Source organism: Pseudophryne corroboree, chromosome 3 (genome assembly GCF_028390025.1).
Source record: "Pseudophryne corroboree isolate aPseCor3 chromosome 3, aPseCor3.hap2, whole genome shotgun sequence".
NCBI lineage: Eukaryota > Metazoa > Chordata > Amphibia > Anura > Myobatrachidae > Pseudophryne > Pseudophryne corroboree.
This window is the reverse complement of record NC_086446.1, coordinates 661,089,472-661,103,680: the sequence shown is the minus strand read 5'-3', so window position 1 is coordinate 661,103,680 and position 14,209 is coordinate 661,089,472. Positions and strand designations below refer to the sequence as shown.

General features: G+C 46.7%; 1 protein-coding gene across 1 annotated transcript in view; it reads right to left on the bottom strand.

Moving 5' to 3' along the window:
- Positions 1-14,209, bottom strand: part of WDR11 (WD repeat domain 11) — a 251,037-nt gene that overhangs the window by 61,957 nt on the left and 174,871 nt on the right. Inside the window, exon 17 of the mRNA XM_063961836.1 lies at positions 4,101-4,207. Within this exon, the coding sequence (XP_063817906.1) occupies positions 4,101-4,207 (107 nt within the window). The remainder of the gene's footprint in view (positions 1-4,100; positions 4,208-14,209) is intronic.

The window sequence follows — 14,209 nt, the reverse complement described above, 5'->3', positions numbered from 1 at the left end:
CACACTATTCACATATGTCCTTAGCTGTGGGTAGCGGGTGTGGGGCTGTGAGATCTCACTTACCGCCGGGGGCGAGACTGATCGTCTGCCGCCGGTTTCTGCAGTCCCGTGCCCGTTTCCTTGGTGTGTCCCTTCAGAGGCGCCGGTCCCCGTCTCTGTAGTTGGTGCCGCTTCTCTCTGCTCCTTCCGGGGTCTCCTCTGCTTCTCCCTGGTGCCGGCGTCACGTGTGGTGTCACGTGAGCGGGCGATACGGCTCCGGATCTGTGTCTTTCTCCTTCTCCAGCCGGAGAAGAGTGTATCGGCGTGGGCCTTTTTCTTGTAAGCTGAAACGCGTTGGAGACCTGAGACCTGACACACACACAGAAAATCACCACCCCACGCCGATACACTCTTCTCCGGCTGGAGAAGGAGAAAGACACAGATCCGGAGCCGTATCGCCCGCTCACGTGACACCACACGTGACGCCGGCACCAGGGAGAAGCAGAGGAGACCCCGGAAGGAGCAGAGAGAAGCGGCGCCAACTACAGAGACGGGGACCGGCGCATCTGAAGGGACACACCAAGGAAACGGGCACGGGACTGCAGAAACCGGTGGCAGACGATCAGTCTCGCCCCCGGCGGTAAGTGAGATCTCACAGCCCCACACCCGCTACCCACAGCTAAGGACATATGTGAATAGTGTGACAGGCGGGACGCCGCAAACTGACACACTAGAAAAACACACATACAAACAAACCTACCAGAAGCACATAGGCTCACCACACCTATGGTAAAGGTAACCCACAAATAGGGTACACCTGACATTAACCCCGGCAGGGGTCCTTCTGAGAAGGTATACCATTAGGAAGGTATACTAACAAAGGGTGGTCTGCAAGACACACCTGATAGTGGTAAGTGGACACAATACATAAAGGGCCCTAACACAAGTGTACCATCAAGAAAGGTACACACAGAAAGGGTAGTCTGCAGGACACACCTGAAGAGGGTCCACCAAATTTTACAATCAATAAATTCACACAACCAAGTTCATGGTTTATGTTTCATGTTTCATACACTGATGGACAATGCCATAGACCCCCAATATCCCTAGTGACTTTAACTTTTACGATAGCCCAATACTTTAAAGATTGTAAGTCTATGGACATTGAGAAAGCTTTTTGCACACCATTTATAGCAAAAGCATCGGGAGACTACAGTCAACATGTACATCGAGACAAGACAAGACCTGAATCGGCAAATGTATACTAAACTCACATAGTTTATGACTGCATTTACCATAATTGCTTCTTATCTTCATTTCTACAACCTTCAGGTAATAACACACACATAGTCAATAGGGAATATAGGCACAGATATCAGCACTCACATATCCCCCCATTCATGTATCATCAACTAAAATGTGCTCCCCCATTTTGTTAAAACCAAAAGCCGAAAAGAGCTCGGTAAAGTTTGACAGCCCATCCACAGACCCGTAATACGGGATAAGAAGGAATTCAAATGTATACTTCGCAATACCTCGAAGCTTGATTTAAAACACGTACGGCACGATGATACATGACCCCTCAAACATGGACTCATGCACACATGCTTCTACTATTTCACTAGGTCATACTTTTTTTCCCACTTTCTTCTCTTCACCCTTACCCAATCATAGAAATGTATTACATATGACATATATTTTTCTCTTTTTGAACTGTTTTAGGAAGTGGCAGTTATTGATGACTGCCAAAGGGTGGACTGTCAAAGTCAGAAAAATATCATGCTGCACGTTGCCATATATTCACCTCATGCGCTCGCCCGCTGCACATGCACTTTCTCTGGCGTGCGTGCACATATTTGCAGTTGCGTGACGGCGCCCCTACGGGCGTGCGCTTCAACGCATGGTATGTGCATTTACGGTAGAGTTTGTGTGCGTCTAGCGAGCGACACAATCGCTACTTAATAAATCCATATAGCAGGTTTAATAGATAATGTTCCCCTTAATAGTAACAGTAAGTTTGGTTAGTGTAGTTGGTCCCTGGACAAAGGAATTCCTCTTTTTGTTGTACGAAGGGCCAGACAGGGTTTGAGCAGATGTGTTTGGTACCTAACCGAAGAGTATTTTAATAGCAACAATCCGGTGTTGGTTAGGTAAAGATTAATCGCTCCTGCGTATAGTTATGGCCATTAGTAGATTCTGGACATTTCATATATTTGCAGTTCATTATCCATGCGGCGGGAATCCGGCGATTCCCTCCCACCTGAGCAGATTTTAATAGTCACAGCCCACCTGTTCAAACTAACCTATGACCTTTTGTTATGATGCGAGGAGACATTCCTGTGTCCAATGAACAATGAGATTATAGGTCCCTTTGTAGTGTACTGTATGTAGTGTATATAAGAACAAGCCAGCCTGAAGCAGCTCTCTGACTCTCCACAAACGGTTTTCATCTTGACTAACTTGGAGCTGGTACCAGAAGCTGCTCAGCGATCATTCCCAGTGTGTGTAAGTAATTCTCTGTAATCAACTCGTTCCCTGTTTGTATTGGCCATACTCTCTCTCTCACTCTGTTATAGTATAAGATTGTGACGCTATTGTATATTTCTGTCTAGATATTCTGTTAGAATTATATGTTAGCTTGTAGTGTATAAGCTGTAACTGTGTACCCCTTTTGATATATCTAAAAGCTCGTTAGTAAAGGTGTTGGAACCTCAGCAGAGTGTCTGTGTCTCTCTAGCTAGTACAAAGAGTTTCTGAGTATCTCAATTGCTCAAACAGCTTGCTTACTCACAAAGGTTCAGTGTTAAATGCATTATAGTACCACGGTATTAAGGTTTACAGTGTAAGCATATTCTGTGTTTAAAGTTTATAAAGGTTAATGTCTGTGTGTATGCTCGCTGTGGGTATTCCGTACACCCAGCACAGCGTGTGTACTTAATTTGCGTACCACGTGCGAGGTCTTCATACGCAAATAGCGTACGGAGTGCGTAGCATGTGCACGTGGTTTAGCAGCCATTACGGCTACACGGTATTAGTATATAGCTAATGTTAAAAGGTAGATATCTGACTCTATCAGTATGGTGCTATGAAACTTTTCCGGCACCATATAAAAAAAAATCTAATAATTATTAAAAAGATTTTTAGTCACTGAAAAGCTGGTTTTGAACAGCCCTGATTCACTCACTTGCTCTGTGCCTGAATATTACTGGGCAACTGCAACAGTTGTACATGTTAACAAAGGACTTCTGGAATAGCTTAAATGGGGGAAACAAACTAGGGTGATGATGCTATTAAATCCAGTTTTACACCAACACATTAGGGGTCATCTACACTGCGCAAAAATGTGGTCACACAAAGCAAATGCCATTTTGTGACATCATGCACTGATTTCCTGCATGTTCTTTAGTATGGCGAAGGAAATATTTTCTGCCCATAAAAGCAGCAGCACATGTGGGGGTGTAAAATTCTGTTGGGAGTAGCTGGAAAACCAATTAACGGAATGCGGTCTAAGCATCTTCATCATTCTTATTTTATGCCCGAGTGAAAACAGGAGATTTAGCTTTGTGCAATGTGATTTTACATTAGGTTTCAGGAATAGAGAAGAGCCATTTACATGGGTGCTTCTGGAACACAGCAGTGGTATAAATTCCTGAAAAAGGATTTTTTATACACACCCTCGTAGGAGATGGAAACCAGGATTTGGCCTACATTAAACTGAATAATGTGGTGTAAAAGAGAACCAGTGGTAAGAAGAACAGTGTTATAACTGAAGTCATTAAATTAGATTGAAGGTCCAGGTGGGAACATTACATTAAAAAAAGTTTATATATAGTCTCTTAATTAGTAGAGATGTGCGGGTTCAGACTTACTCGTCTCTTGACGCCAGAATTAACGCAAGTTCGGATTTATCCAAATTTTTCTTATTGGCTATCCAAAACACGTGACATCCGAGAGCCAATAAGATGCTGTTTTGAGATCCGGGAAAATCCAAACCCACACTATTAAATAGTCTTAGGTCTCAAATCTTTACAGCGCTTTACAAAAGCTCCCTTATTTTCTCCGGGTGTGGATTCATAGACTGAGCCGTTCTACCGCTAGGAAAGAAAACACTGACATCTCACCTTGAAACACGGCCTTTTAAATCCCAGAAGTTTAGATTGCCATCTACGTCTCCCAGGACCAGGATGTCTCCCTTCCAGGCAATGCAGGAAATGCTGCCCATACTGCCCTACAGATTACAGGCAGAATTTCAGTAAATATAAAACAAATTTAAATGATCCAATTCAATATTTCAGGAAACAATACTATATAGTGCATCTCGCACATCAAAAATGAAGAATTTAAGCCACACAATCAATACAAACACAAGATAAACACAAAAAAAGTTTGATTGTGATTCTGAAAAGGACAGAGATAAAGTGGAGCCACTTGCAAAAGTGGGATAGCAGAGATGGAGCACTAGGGGAAGAAAACTAGGTGGGCAGAAGCGTTATGGATAGACTGATGAGGGGTCAGGTGGAGAGTTATCAACTAATGTCCGTTCCAACCGGGAACAACTGGGAATTCCAGCATTCCAACATTAAAGCATGTGCTAAAAAATTGCCAAAAGAAGTTAACTAGCTACATTTTATTTTCACAAATACATAGCGGCCGGGGTCAGCTACTGATGTGTTCTCGCACATTTAGCCCCTAAACGCCATGCAGCGGGAGATGCCTGACGTGATTGAGCCACCAGGTCCGTGCAACTCTACTAATACCAGGCGTCTTTTTTCTGAAAATGCATCTTAGTCGCAAAGCAATGCCACTAGGACTCACAAGGAGACTGTGCTCAAGTTGTATATTGTGTGTGACTGAGTCTGTATAAGTAACAGAACAGAACTTGTATTGGAATAAGTTGCGGCTGCTGCATCGTAGCATTTCCATTACAGATTCAGAGACTCAGTCGCACATCAATATAAAAGTATCATATGTAAAATTAATCAGTAGTCTCTTCATGCGTCCTAGTCACATTGCGTTGCCACTAAGATGCAGTTTCGGCAAAAAAGATGCTCGGTGCAAGAAGATTCTCATATGACCTGGCGTGCCCTGAGAGGCTGTTTGGCGTAAATGCAGCAAAGATGTATGAGGACACATCTGTACTTCTTAAGCTATTAAAATACCTTTTGCATTTGTCTTCTTTAACTTTCTTACTACCAACATTAAGAAACTACATAGTACAGATGCGCTTTCTTATATTATTGCTACAATGCATAGACATCATGGCTCTTGTAAAAGTGGGCTAGCGGGAAGCGCACGCTATCCATTAGTTTTAATGGGAAGCTGGCAGCTGTGACCCAGTACGGTGTACGCATCGGGGCACGGCTATGATACTCTGCTATATGCAGCAGAGACAGGAGAAGACACTGCGAGTCAGTACGGTGTATGTATCAGGGCACGGCTATGATACTCTGCTATATGCAGCAGAGACAGGAGAGGACACTGCGACTCAGTACGGTCTATGTATCGGGGGCACCGCTATGATACTCTGCAATACGCAGCAGAGACAGGAGAGGACACTGCGACTCAGTACGGTCTATGTATCGGGGGCACCGCTATGATACTCTGCAATACGCAGCAGAGACAGGAGAGGACACTGCGACTCAGTACGGTCTATGTATCGGGGGCACCGCTATGATACTCTGCAATACGCAGCAGAGACAGGAGAGGACACTGCGACTCAGTACGGTGTATGTATTGGGGCACCGCTATAATACTCTGCTATACGCAGCAGAGGACACATCGCCTCAGTACGGTGTATGCATCGCGGCACCGCTATGATACTCTGCTATACGCAGCAGAGGACACTGCGAGACTCAGGGGGTGATTCCGAGTTGTTCGCTCGCAAGCTGCTTTTAGCAGCATTGCACACGCTAGGCCGCCGCCCTCTGGGAGTGTATCTTAGCTTAGCAGAATAGCGAACGAAAGATTAGCAGAATTGCGAATAGAAAATTCTTAGCTCCAGACCTACTCACAAATAGCAATCAGTTCAGTCAGTTTCGTTCCTGGTTTGACGTCACACACACGCCCTGCGTCCGGCCAGCCACTCCCCCGTTTCTCCAGACACTCCCGCGTTTTTCCCTGACACTCCTGCGTTTTTCCGCACACACCCAGAAAATGTCCAGTTTCCGCCCAGAAACACCCACTTCGTGTCAATCACACTACGATCACTTCAACGATGAAAAATCTTAGTTCGGGCGTGAGTAAATCTACTAAGTTTTGTGTTAAAATACTAACCGCATGCGCACTGCGAACCATGCGCGCATTTTTGCCTTAATCGCTCCATTGCAAAAATCGGCAATGAGCGAACAACTCGGAATGACCCCCTCAGTACGGTGTATGTATCGGGCACCGCTATGATACTCTGCTATACGCAGCAGAGACAGGAGAGGACACTGCGAGTCAGTACGGTGTAAGTGTCGCGGCACCGCTATGATACTCTGCTATACGCAGCAGAGACAGGAGAGGACACTGCGAGACTCAGTACGGTGTATGTATCAGGGCATGGCTATGATACTCTGCTATACGCAGCAGAGACAGGAGAGGACACTGCGAGTCAGTACGGTGTATGTGTCGCGGCACCGCTATGATACTCTGCAATACGCAGCAGAGACAGGAGAGGACACTGCGAGTCAGTACGGTGTATGTATCAGGGCATGGCTATGATACTCTGCTATACGCAGCAGAGACAGGAGAGGACACTGCGAGTCAGTACGGTGTATGTGTCGCAGCACCGCTATGATACTCTGCTATACGCAGCAGAGACAGGAGAGGACACTGCGAGTCAGTACGGTGTATGTATCAGAGCACGGCTATGATACTCTGCTATACGCAGCAGAGACAGGAGAGGACACTGCGAGTCAGTACGGTGTATGTATCAGGGCACGGCTATGATACTCTACTATACGCAGCAGAGACAGGAGAGGACACTGCGAGTCAGTACGGTGTATGTATCAGGGCACGGCTATGATACTCTGCTATACGCAGCAGAGACAGGAGAGGATACTGCGAGTCAGTACGGTGTATGTATCAGGGCATGGCTATGATACTCTGCTATACGCAGCAGAGACAGGAGAGGACACTGCGAGTCAGTACGGTGTATGTATCAGGGCATGGCTATGATACTCTGCTATACGCAGCAGAGACAGGAGAGGACACCGAGTCAGTACGGTGTATGTATCAGGGCACGGCTATGATACTCTGCTATACGCAGCAGAGACAGGAGAGGACACCGAGTCAGTACGGTGTATGTATCAGGGCACGGCTATGATACTCTGCTATACGCAGCAGAGACAGGAGAGGACACTGCGAGTCAGTACGGTGTATGTATCAGGGCATGGCTATGATACTCTGCTATACGCAGCAGAGACAGGAGAGGACACCGAGTCAGTACGGTGTATGTATCAGGGCACGGCTATGATACTCTGCTATACGCAGCAGAGACAGGAGAGGACACTGCGAGTCAGTACGGTGTATGTATCAGGGCACGGCTATGATACTCTGCTATACGCAGCAGAGACAGGAGAGGACACTGCGAGTCAGTACGGTGTAAGTATCAGGGCATGGCTATGATACTCTGCTATACGCAGCAGAGACAGGAGAGGACACTGCGAGTCAGTACGGTGTATGTATCAGGGCACCGCTATGATACTCTGCTATACGCAGCAGAGACAGGAGAGGACACTGCGAGTCAGTACGGTGTATGTATCAGGGCACGGCTATGATACTCTGCTATACGCAGCAGAGACAGGAGAGGACACTGCGACTCAGTACGGTGTATGTATCAGGGCACCGCTATGATACTCTGCAATACGCAGCAGAGACAGGAGAGGACACTGCGAGTCAGTACGGTGTATGTATCAGGGCACGGCTATGATACTCTGCTATACGCAGCAGAGACAGGAGAGGACACTGCGACTCAGTACGGTGTATGTATCAGGGCACGGCTATGATACTCTGCTATACGCAGCAGAGACAGGAGAGGACACTGCGAGTCAGTACGGTGTATGTATCAGGGCATGGCTATGATACTCTGCTATACGCAGCAGAGACAGGAGAGGACACTGCGAGTCAGTACGGTGTATGTATCAGGGCACGGCTATGATACTCTGCTATACGCAGCAGAGACAGGAGAGGACACTGCGAGTCAGTACGGTGTATGTATCAGGGCACGGCTATGATACTCTGCTATACGCAGCAGAGACAGGAGAGGATACTGCGAGTCAGTACGGTGTATGTATCAGGGCATGGCTATGATACTCTGCTATACGCAGCAGAGACAGGAGAGGACACTGCGAGTCAGTACGGTGTATGTATCAGGGCATGGCTATGATACTCTGCTATACGCAGCAGAGACAGGAGAGGACACCGAGTCAGTACGGTGTATGTATCAGGGCACGGCTATGATACTCTGCTATACGCAGCAGAGACAGGAGAGGACACCGAGTCAGTACGGTGTATGTATCAGGGCACGGCTATGATACTCTGCTATACGCAGCAGAGACAGGAGAGGACACTGCGAGTCAGTACGGTGTATGTATCAGGGCATGGCTATGATACTCTGCTATACGCAGCAGAGACAGGAGAGGACACCGAGTCAGTACGGTGTATGTATCAGGGCACGGCTATGATACTCTGCTATACGCAGCAGAGACAGGAGAGGACACTGCGAGTCAGTACGGTGTATGTATCAGGGCACGGCTATGATACTCTGCTATACGCAGCAGAGACAGGAGAGGATACTGCGAGTCAGTACGGTGTATGTATCAGGGCACGGCTATGATACTCTGCTATACGCAGCAGAGACAGGAGAGGACACTGCGAGTCAGTACGGTGTATGTGTCGCGGCACCGCTATGATACTCTGCTATACGCAGCAGAGACAGGAGAGGACACTGCGAGTCAGTACGGTGTATGTATCGGAGCACGGCTATGATACTCTGCTATACGCAGCAGAGACAGGAGAGGACACTGCGAGTCAGTACGGTGTATGTATCGGAGCACCGCTATGATACTCTACTATACGCAGCAGAGACAGGAGAGGACACTGCGAGACTCAGTACGGTGTATGTATCGGAGCACCGCTATGATACTCTGCTATACGCAGCAGAGACAGGAGAGGACACTGCGAGACTCAGTACGGTGTATGTATCGGAGCACGGCTATGATACTCTGCTATACGCAGCAGAGACAGGAGAGGACACTGCGAGACTCAGTACGGTGTATGTATCGGGGCACCGCTATGATAATCTGCTATACGCAGCAGAGACAGGAGAGGACACTGCGAGTCAGTACGGTGTATGTATCGGGCACCGCTATGATACTCTGCTATACGCATCAGAGACAGGAGAGGACACTGCGAGACTCAGTACGGTGTATGTATCGGGGCACCGCTATGATACTCTGCTATACGCAGCAGAGACAGGAGAGGACACTGCAAGTCAGGGCCTAATTCAGAACTGATCACAACAGCAAAATTATTCTCTAATGGGCAAAACCATGTACACTGAAGGGGAGGCAGATATAACATGTGCAGAGAGAGTTAGATTTGGGTGGGGGTATGTTCAAACAAATCTAAATTGTAGTGTAAAACAAAAAACAACCAGTATTTGCCCTGCACAGAAATACAACCCACCTGATGTTTTGTCCATCAGAGAAAGATTTTGCTGCTGCGATTAGGTCTGAATTAGGCCCTCAGTACGGTGTATACATCGCGGTACTGCTACAATGCGCTACTATAGCAGAAAAGACAGGAGAGGACAACGAGCCTCATTATGGTGTACTCATCGTGACATCACTACAATACTCTGCTATAAGCACCAAAGACATGAGAGAACACAGTCTCAGTACGGTATACACATCGTGGCCCCACTAAAATGGGCTGCTATACGCAGCACAGACAGTCATAATGGTGTACGCATCACAGCACCACGCTCCTATACACAGCAAAGACATGAGAGGACACTGCCACTCAGTACAGCAGGCTTTTTCAACCAGTGTGCCGTGGCACAATAGTGTGCCGCGACCAGTTGCAAGGTATGCCGCGGAGCCAGAGCACCTTCAGAGTGAACTGTTGGCTCGGGCTCTTCTTAGAGGATTAGTCGTGCTCTGGCCGTGACCTATGCCTTGAAGATGCGGCGGTGTGATATCATAGGTCACGGATGCTGCGTCTCACCACCCAGCCAGCCCACCTGCCTGCATACACATCTTCCAGTTCCTGCCTGCATACAGATTTATGTTGGGAGCAAAAGGATTTATGTAAGGAGCAATGCGATTGTTTTTTCTGTGTAGGCCGATGTATGTGTGGATTTTTTATTACTGTGAAGGCCAATGTGTGTTTTTTGGGGGTTTTTTCTGTGGGGTAACGGATGGTGTGCCTTGCCAATTTAAAAATATTGTTCGGTGTGCCGCAAGTAGAAAAATGTTGAAAATCAATGCAGTACAGTGTATGTATGTATGAAAAGGCAGCAATAGTAACAAAAAAATAATAAAAACAACAAACTTAAATTGTTTACATGGCAGGGTAGCCTTCCACTACAGACTGATTGAGCAGTATTGTAAGGGTGTCAGGCAGCTTGTCTGATCCACATTTTGGGAGTGTGGATTCTGGGACATACATTCCTCTGAATATATAAATCCAGTTTCGCTTATATAATAAATACAGACAGGTTCTGTACTCTGCTGCTCCCAGGTGTGATCGGCTGTACCTGAATGCAGGTAGCTTCCCATTACCACAAGCCTTCAGTTTCCTCATGAAGAGAAGGCTGTCCGTACACGCTAGCAATTGATGCAAGTACTGTGGACCTGATTCCGAAATTAGAGCGTGGCTCATCGCATACAACCATGTATCACAGGCTACATACGTACTTCTGCAAACATGCGTGTGATTCAGTTTCACACATCTCAGGCATTTCTCTGTGGAAGTTAAATAGGTATTTCTGGGTGACAACTATTTTTTAGTTATTATTTATTACCAGTTATTTACATAGTGCACACATATTCCGCAGCACTTTACAGAGATTATTTGGCCACTCACATCAGTCCCTGAATCAGTGGATCTTACAATCTATATTCCTACCACATGTACACGCATACAAATACAAGCTAGGGTTAATTTTTGTTAGCAGCCAATTAACCTACCAATATATTTTTGGATTGTGGGAGGAAACCGGAGTATCTGGAGGAAACCCACGCAAGCACAGGGAGAATATACAAACTCCACACCGTTAATACCATGGTGGTAATCAAACCCATGACCTCAGGGCAGTGAGGCAGTAATGCTAACCATTACACAATCCGTGCTGCCCAAATTTAAACTCGTACACGAGAACTGATTGATAGGTACAGATGTGTCCTCTTGCATCTTTGCTCTGTGCGCTATAAATCACGTTACACATAACGCTGGAGTGCCGTGTGGCTTGGAATGGCTGAGCATCTTCGTTGGCATTTGTTTCCACGAAAATGCGTCTTAGATGTAATTCTGTGTGTGGCTGAAACTGTATTTGCATACAAAATGCTATGCTACAGCGTTTTCCTGAAAATCAATGTAACATGACATTTTCGATCCCAGCTGCAATTACGCACAGAATATAGTCATGCTGCATATCACTTTAATTAGCAGAAGCTGCCCGTGTGTCCTATAACATTACATTGTGTATAAGATGCATTTTCGCTGAAAAAAAATGCCAAAAAGAGATGTTTGTGCTACCGAGTACCGCCACATCATGGAGTGACTTGAATGGCTGTTTAGCGTGACTGCAGCAAGGAAGTAAGAGGACTCCTATGTATGTCATGGCGTGTAGCCAGACTCGCATGCTATTCTGGACTGTATATATGCAGTGGAAGCCAAATTCAGCTTCATCTCCTGCAACTAGCGTGGGGTACGTGCAAGTGCAGATGATAATAGGATTTTGGTACCTACCGGTAAATCCTTTTCTCTTAGTCCGTAGAGGATGCTGGGGACTCCAAAAGGACCATGGGGTATAGAAGGATCCGCAGGAGCCTGGGCACACTATAAAGACTTAAACTGGGTGTGAACTGGCTCCTCCCTCTATGCCCCTCCTCCAGACCTCAGTTAGAAAACTGTGCCCAGGAGAGATGGACATTTCGAGGAAAGAATTTATTGTTATAAACACAGTGAGTGTCCTACCAGCTCACACCTCAAACACACCGTAGAACGTGGCATTCAGTAGAATACCAGCCCACAGCATGAACAAAACACAGCCACATGCTGAGAGAATATGCAACACAAACAGTGTGTCCACATAAGCAAAATTAAGACCCCGCATGCCATGGCATGAAAAAACGGTAGCAACCGCCTGACAGAGAAGACACACCACCAGGGTGTAACCAAAAACCTAACTGCAGACACCGTACGCACTGGGACGGGCGCCCAGCATCCTCTACGGACTAAGAGAAAAGAATTTACCGGTAGGTACCAAAATCCTATTTTCTCATACGTCCTAGAGGATGCTGGGGACTCCAAAAGGACCATGGGGTTTATACCAAAGCTCCAAAACGGGCGGGAGAGTACGGACGACTCTGCAGCACCGAATGAGCAAACAAAAGGTCCCCAACAATCATGGTATCAAACTCGTAGAGCATAGCAAAAGCGTTTGATCCCGACCAACAATCCGCTCGGCAAAGTTGAACCGCCTAGACTCCTCGGGCATCTGTCCAAGAAGAGCCCATCTTTCCATTAGAATGGGCTTCCACCGACTTCGGTCACGGCAATCCAACCATCGAACAACATGCCAAATCGTATCACAGATTCAGCGTGTAACAGACTGCATACTGCAGTCGCCCCAAGCATGTTGGGAGCATACCGGAGAAACAGAGCCTCTGTTTCTCCAAACTGAGCCAAATTGGCGACCTAAATATTCAAATCCCCGGTAACACTGAGAGACTTTGAATCAGCTAATGCCTAAGGAACCACCGGCATCAAAAATAGACTGTTTTCTGCGAAACCCAGAGACCACGCTTTGGTAGAACTGCAATCCGGGTTCACAATTCCTCTCTGTCTACCTAGAAGATCAAACAAGGCTCTTGTGAGACAAACCCACCACGTCCGACACCCGCCTTCGCGGACGCCAAAGCCAATAGCATGACCACTTTCCAAGAGAGAATTTTTTTTTTTGTTAAGAAAATAATAAGGCCATACTGCACCGAAATGGAGCCTAACTGTAAGCCTGCATCCACAATGGCTTGTAAGTATGGATAAGAACAACCTAGCTGAAAGTCTTCCGTAGGAACCATCCTGGATTCACACCAAGACACAGAATTACGCCAACCACGGCGGTAAGGCTTTGCCGTTACTTCTGTCCTAGCCTGAAACATTGAGGAAACGGCTTCACTGAGAACATCCTTCCGGCTTAGAATATGGCATTCAACCGCCACGCCGTCAGACGCAGTAAGTCTTGATACACGCCCTGATCTAGTTGTAACAGTTCCTCACGTAAAGGAAGAGGGCAGGAAACTCCCATGAGCAAATCATGAAAAACTGGATAGCAAACCCTCCTTGGCTAAATCAGATCCGAGAGGATCGCCTGAACCTATGTTCTTCTTACGTTTATCACCTTACGAAAAAATGAAATAGGAGAGGCCACATAGACCGACTAAAAACACCCACGGTGTCACGAGGGTGTCCCTTGACCTGAAACAATATCCCTGAGGCCTCTCGTTGAAGCAAGACACCAACATGACCAATTGCGACCCTCCACAAAATTTGTCACGTCTGTGAAAACTTCTCGACGATGACTGAATTTTTCCCGGATGGAGATCGCGTCAGCAGAGAAAATCTATTTCTCCTTCGCTACCCACCGGAACGAATACTACCAGACTTTTTGCCCCACGGCAAAACTGTGCATCTTCTGCCATTGCCGCTTTGCTCCTTGTTCCGTCATAGCGGCTTACTCACGCCATTGCTGATAAGTGGTCTGGCAGAACTAACATGGGCCGAACATGAAGAATACGTTCGTCGAAAATATCTCTTAAATCAAGAAAGCTTATTGCAGACAAGCTTTCCAACTTAACCTTAACCTCTGGAAATACAGTATTTGCTGGCGTATAAGACTACTTTTTTGCCCTGAAAAACATGCCTCCAAGCGGGGGGGTCGTCTTATACGCCGGGTGCACTTCAGTTGGGATAGACATAGCTGCCATAGTGGCCTTCCGATACTCGCCCAGTGCCCATAGTG